Here is a 6,129-nt window from a genome sequence, read left to right on the forward strand (position 1 = left end):
TAGGGAAAGACGCTGCCCACAGGGACCCCAAAGGATGACCTCTTTCAGGGAATGAAGGAGGAAGTGAATAATGACACACTAATATTGCATCTGTGCATGGCATGTAAAAATGTTCCACGAGGTTAAACATTCATATGTAAAGATTCACAAAAGGTCGTCTTATCAGGTGTTCAGAACATGGAATGCAGAAAGCAAGAACTATAGAATCAGATAAATCTGGATTCAAGTTCTGCCCCTGCTGCCCCGTTTCTAAATGTCACTTTCATTCTGTGGGCCTCGGTTTTCTGGTCTGTGAAATGGGGGCAGTAATATCAACTTCAAAGGGTCATTGTGAAAACTCAATCACATGTATATGTAATGCTCTGAGCCCTATACCAGCTACATGGTGAATGTTAAAAGTTATATTTCATAATTTTTGTTTTGAATTTAAAAAAAAATTATTACACAAGTAATTCAGGAAAACACTCTGTGAAAAAAAATTAAATTGTAAAAAAAAAAAAAATTAAAGATAAGGCTAAGCCAAACCTTGATGTTCTTCCTAGAGGAAAGACAGTTGGGTGTATAATCTTCCAAGGATTTCTATCCCTTTGCACACAAGTAAATGTGTATCTCAAAATAGTTTTATCTTATAAAATAGTAGCATGATGCAGGCATCTATCTGAAGTTTGCTTTTTTTCAGTCTTGTTTACCATGTCAGCACATATAGAACTACCCCCCACGGCAGGGTGGCCATGTGGACGTTTATTGGTGAGCAAAATGGCACATGTGGTCACGGTGTATTTCTCCTGTTCTCCACCAGGTGGCGCTGTTGGAGGGGCTGCTCAACTACTACATTCTCAGAACCCTCTACCCCAAGGTCAATGGTAAGAATCACTAGCGATTTTTCCATGTCAAGGAGGACAGTGCTCTTTGAGGGAGAAGGAGCTGAATTTGGAGATGGGAAACAGGGCTCTCCCGTAGGCTGAGTGACCTTAGCTTCGTCATTTCTCCTCTGAGTTTCAGCGGCCTATGAGATGGGCCTTTTAAAGGTGGTCTCCTCTCCCTCCAGAGCTCTAGTGAGGGTTAGGGACTGAGGCAGCTCTTTGGAGCACAGGAAATGTGAAGAAGGGACTCACAGAAGTGTGCCCCCTATACCCTGAAATGGCAGGTGAAAGACTAAGGACCAAGCTAAAATTAAAGGGCACAGGGCAGGCAGCCATCTGAACGCACAGTCCTCAGTTAATTGCCAACTCCCTAGTCAGAAAATAAAGCATAAAGGTCTAAAACTGTTTCCACGAAGCCCTGCTTCATTTGGCTGCAACAGAAAGCAGGGCAGGGGTGGAGGGCAGAGAGCAGGTGCCCGCTAGCTTCTTACCATGAGTGTATGCTGTCCCATACCTGCCACTGCTCCCATATAGCACCAGGGCTGGGAGCTCAGGCTCCTGGGGCAGACTGCCTGGGTTGAAATCCCAGTTCTGGCTGTGTGACTTAGGACAAGTAACTTGGCCACTCTGTGCCTCAATTTCCTTATCGGTAAAATGGAAATAATAGTCTTATCTGCCTCGTAATCTTTGGTGACCAGTAAATGGGAGTACACTGTGCATAGAGTTGGCAGAGGGAAACTTCTTTTTTTCTATTACTTTATTTATAATTGTTATTTATTAACAAATCTCTCTCAATGTTACGCCTCAACCTACAGAGATGTTGGCAGAAGGCTTCCCCCTTCCTCTGCTCAAGGATATTCGGCTCTATGACCCTGTTCTCGAGATCCACAAGGTCAGTGGGTTCCAGTGGGCTTTTGAGGATTTGGGGAGGGGGGTTGGTTAGTTTTCCAGGTTCAGAGGCCATAGCTCAATGGGCAGGACCCAGTTCAGCCCTGCAGCTCAGAAAAGGAGGGGGGCCCCAGGCACGGCTAGATGCTATGCCGCCATCCACGTGTCCTTCAGAAGTGGCACCCCTCCTGGGGCAGGAGGCATTTGACACAGCCTGTGCCACACTGCCTTCCACGCCTCCACTGTGGGTGACCTGGGGGAATGTTTGAAGACATTGCCATGGCAACAGCACAGGTTCTGAAAGCCATTTGTAAGTTTTGAACATTTCTTCTAAATTCTTTTTTTTAAAGATTTTATTTATTTATTTGTCAGAGAGAGAGAGAGAGAGCACAAGCAGGGGGAGGGGCAGGCAGAGGGAGAAGCAGGCTCCCCGCTGAGCAAGGAGCCTGATGTGGGGCTCGATCCCAGGACCCTGGGATCACGCCCTGAGCCGAAGGCAGACGCTTAACGACTGCGCCACCCAAGCGCCCCTGACCAAGCATTTTCTGGTCTGTCTGTGCCCATGGTTCAGGTTATCCTTCTAGAATGGCATCTGTAAGGTGGGATGACTGGGTCGGTAGCCCTGCGAGCAGTAAAGGAGATGCTGTGTTGCGTCCGGTACTTCGTCAACATCCAGCAAATAACAGCCACTAAAGACAGGGAAGGACAGCAGCATGGCCAGGGACATGGACTCCCTGACCGGCTGCTGCATTTGAAAGACATATCCAACGTCCTTTTGGACCCAGGGATGTTCCGCATCCTACTGCTGAGAGTTTACAAGGAGTCAGACAGCTGGTTGTTTGAAGTAAGGACTGACAATTCATGCAGCTGGCCTCAGGAAATCACCAGAAGATTTATTCTGTACTCTCATGTTCAGTAGACTTTTGAGGTCTTTGTTTGATCCCCAATGGCAAGGGCTGGATCACTGTGGGAGAGAATTGGACTTTGCCTCCCGTTCAGAGTTCCCGCCCCTTCGGGGGATGGAAACTTACAAGGAGGCAGGCGAGCAAACCTCAGTGGCGCCCAGTTTCATGTTATTCGTGAAGGAGAGAAAATTTAGGTGACACAAAGGACATTTATGGGGCCTGCCAGGAAGCAGCATCTCAGGAAATGACAGATAAACCGGCACCTTAGAAAAGGTGGCTGGGAAAAGCCGTGCTTTACGGAGACCTTGGGGATGGAGGCACGTTGGCGATTTATGCGCTGACCTGGTTTCTGGCCGAGTTCGTGCTTCCCCAGATGTGGGCCTCCCTTTATATGGGAGATGCATCTTTTTGGCATAGGGGATGCTTTTGCCATGCTGTCCTGTCTTGTCTCTCCTAGGACTTCCTGTTCCTGGGCACCAACCTCCAGTACATGAGAGCTTGAGGGCAGGGACACAGCCGGGGTTTGGAGGCCACAGCTGGAGCGGCAAATTGCATTTCCAGATGTGCAGCGCATTCCCGGCGATTCTGGGAAGATGAAGACTTTTCTGTTCTCTGCTCTGGGGGAGAGGTCTGCCTGGCCTCTGCCCCCACGCTGCTCCTCGGCAGGTGCACCCACGCCCTCTCCGACTCTGGGCTTCACTTTCCCCACCTCACCCAGGACGGACCATCTTCCCTCACTGGCCTGTACTGTCTGTAAGGGCAGGCGTCACCTTTCCTAGTCACCATCTGATCCCTGCACCTGGCACTTAGTAGACCCTCAGTAAATATTTATTGAATGGTTCGATGAAGGAACCACTTGGTACTCTAGCGGAATCTGCCTACACCCACCCTCTTTTGTCTAAGGGGTCTTTGGATGGTCTCACGGATGCCCACGCAGCCCTGCACCTGGCCCTGACGCCCGCTCTGTAAGGTGCTTGTCCGTCTCAGTGCACGGGCCGCTCATGGGCTGGCTTCAGTGTGTGCTCCCGCCCTCGCTTCTTGCCTGCTGCAGTCAAGGGAACCAGTGGGTCTCCCAGAGCAAAAACTCAACCTCCTGCTGCTTTCCTCCATTGAAATGGGTGTAAATTAGGAAGAAATGGATCCCTGTAGGTTTTTGGTCCGACCCAGATAAAAAGCTCATCCAACTGCTGTTTATGAGCCCCAAGCCCGGAGGAAGAGGCCATGATTTCTAATTACTGAACAACCAGCCTTTGATCAGACTTACCAGAGTCATTTCCAAGTTACGTAGTCGGGCCCCCGGGGACCGGGAGTCAGAAGGCTCGTTTGATATTTTTTTTATTGTGTTAATGAGCAGCTGGATGGAGCTGCCGGCTAACAGATAATTCACAAGGAATAGACCCATTTACCCTGTGTGTGACAGCGATACGTTCCAAGATGGGACAATGCGCTGTCACCCAGCTGTCGGCAGGGTAGGCCGTGGCTTCACGTCCTCTCTCCTCTTTCCTTTGGCTCACTCGCCCACCTGCATCATCCATCCCCATGGTAGACAGATGACAGGCTTGGACTTCGTCCAATACTAGCCATGTGGCCTTGGGCAGGTCCCTTCCCCCACTCAGGGTCCTCATCTATAAAATAAGGATGGTAATGACAGTAGCCACTTCTGAGCCCGTTGTCGTGGTGCTATTAGGTAATCCACATAAAAGGACTTACTTAGCTGTGTTGGGGATTTCATACTTACTGGCTCTCCTGTTTGTAGACTCAGCGTGGGGGAAGTCCAGGCAGCACAGACCCAGTTCCAGTCCCTGCTTTTAAGAGTGTTGCCTCAGATTTGGTGGAAAGAGCCAGCCTGGACTCCAGTGTACTTGCTTTGGGCCCCTGGGCAAGTCCTGTGTCCTCACCTGACAACTGTGGCTGGGACTCCCTCTTCACAGGTGACTGGGGACTCCATGAGTTCGTATCAAGTCCTTGGGGTTGCCCAGGCCATACTAGGTGCTGGTGAATGGCTGATGTGATTACCACCTGCCTGACTTTGGGCTCCTCAGAAGCAGCCCCGGGTGCAAGGAGGGGAGTAGTTTAAACAAGTAGTTTATTTGGAAGAAGATCCTGGGCAGTTCCAGGGGAGCAGAGAAAATGGGATGGGTGGGGGAAAGCAGCCTATAAAGGGGACACGATCAAACCAAAGGTGATGGCAGCTTAGTTCTGCTGGGGAAACTCTGGGAGCAGCTCAGAACATTCCTCAGAATGCACACCCCAGGTCCACGGGGGCTGGAATAGTTAAACACCACCTCCCACCACTCCCTGGTGGAGGGGAGCTTCTGGTGGACCTTTGTTCCCTGCTCTCCTAGTTTTCACAGAGAGGGCTCTAGCAGCCATAGAAGCCTCTCCGGCAAAGAAATACAAGTGCTGGCCGGCAGAAATCAGGTTGGTGTGCACGGCTGTGGGAAGATGGGTGGAGCTCTGACATGGCCTGCATATGGCCCCACAATGGAGTAGGGGCTCACCAGCTCAAAATCCTGAGTGTGCTAGAAAACCGTTTGCCACAATGCCTGGAAAAGTTGTTCTCCTGTGCATATTTTTAAGAAACTCAGCCTAGGGGTGCCTGGGTGGCTCAGCTGTTAAGCGTCTGCCTTCGGCTCAGATTGTGATCCCAGGGGCCTGGGATGGAGCCCTGCATCGGGCTCCCTGCTCAGCGGGAGGCCTGCTTCTCCCTGTCCCACTCCCCTTGCTTGTGTTCCCTCTCTCACTGTCTCTCTCTGTCAAACAAATAAATAAAATCTTAAAAAAAAAAAAAAAGAAAAGAAAAGAAACCCAGCCTAGTTTGCAAACACGCCTACCTTCTGAACACTCTAGGACATTCCAGAACATCCCAGGGGATGGCTCCAAGAAAAGGCTCACGCTAGCCCAGGCAAGTCCTTGATGAGTATGGGGCAACCATTTTGCTATGAGACAGGGGAAGAACACTTAGTTGTAAAAGAGCAAAATATTTGTTATTCACAAAGCAAGGAAAGGCCGTTCCTACCCAGTGAGACTAAACACATTCATTTTATAACAGAGTGTCATCATATCTTGCTGGGCTATGTCCAGGGCACCCACAGCTGGCCCATAACGGGTTCTGACACCCCGAGGTCTGTCTGTGGGCATCTGACTATCCTGGACAGCTCAGGCCTGTAGAGAAGGACTGGCTTTGGGACAAGACATTCTGCTATTAATGATGAGTACGCTGAGCTGTCAGAGAACGTTCGTGAGACCACAGTCTCATTGCACCATGGACCTCATCCTCCCACCAAACTAAGACGGCACCCCGGAGACCCTGCTCTTGACTGCAAGCTGTAGCTCCCCCTCTGCTCTCCCCTGATTTCCCCACGCCCCCCTCCTTACAGCTACACAGAATTCCACGCCTGTGTATGTACAAGACAACTTCCTCTTTCTTCAAGATGCGTAGGATTTCCTGGCGGGCAGATGCCACAATGTAT

General features: G+C 50.2%; 1 protein-coding gene across 1 annotated transcript in view; it reads left to right on the forward strand.

The window, feature by feature from the left end:
- The window catches only part of LOC103669766 (lipopolysaccharide binding protein), a 23,328-nt gene extending 19,019 nt beyond the window's left edge, over positions 1–4,309 (forward strand). Inside the window, exons 13-15 of the mRNA XM_008698107.1 lie at positions 800–863; positions 1,679–1,755; positions 3,114–4,309. Of these exons, the coding sequence (XP_008696329.1) occupies positions 800–863; positions 1,679–1,755; positions 3,114–3,158 (186 nt within the window). The 3' untranslated portion in view covers positions 3,159–4,309. The remainder of the gene's footprint in view (positions 1–799; positions 864–1,678; positions 1,756–3,113) is intronic.
- The last annotated feature ends 1,820 nt before the right edge of the window (positions 4,310–6,129 follow it).

This window comes from Ursus maritimus, unplaced genomic scaffold (assembly GCF_017311325.1).
Source record: "Ursus maritimus isolate PB19 unplaced genomic scaffold, ASM1731132v1 scaffold_22, whole genome shotgun sequence".
NCBI lineage: Eukaryota > Metazoa > Chordata > Mammalia > Carnivora > Ursidae > Ursus > Ursus maritimus.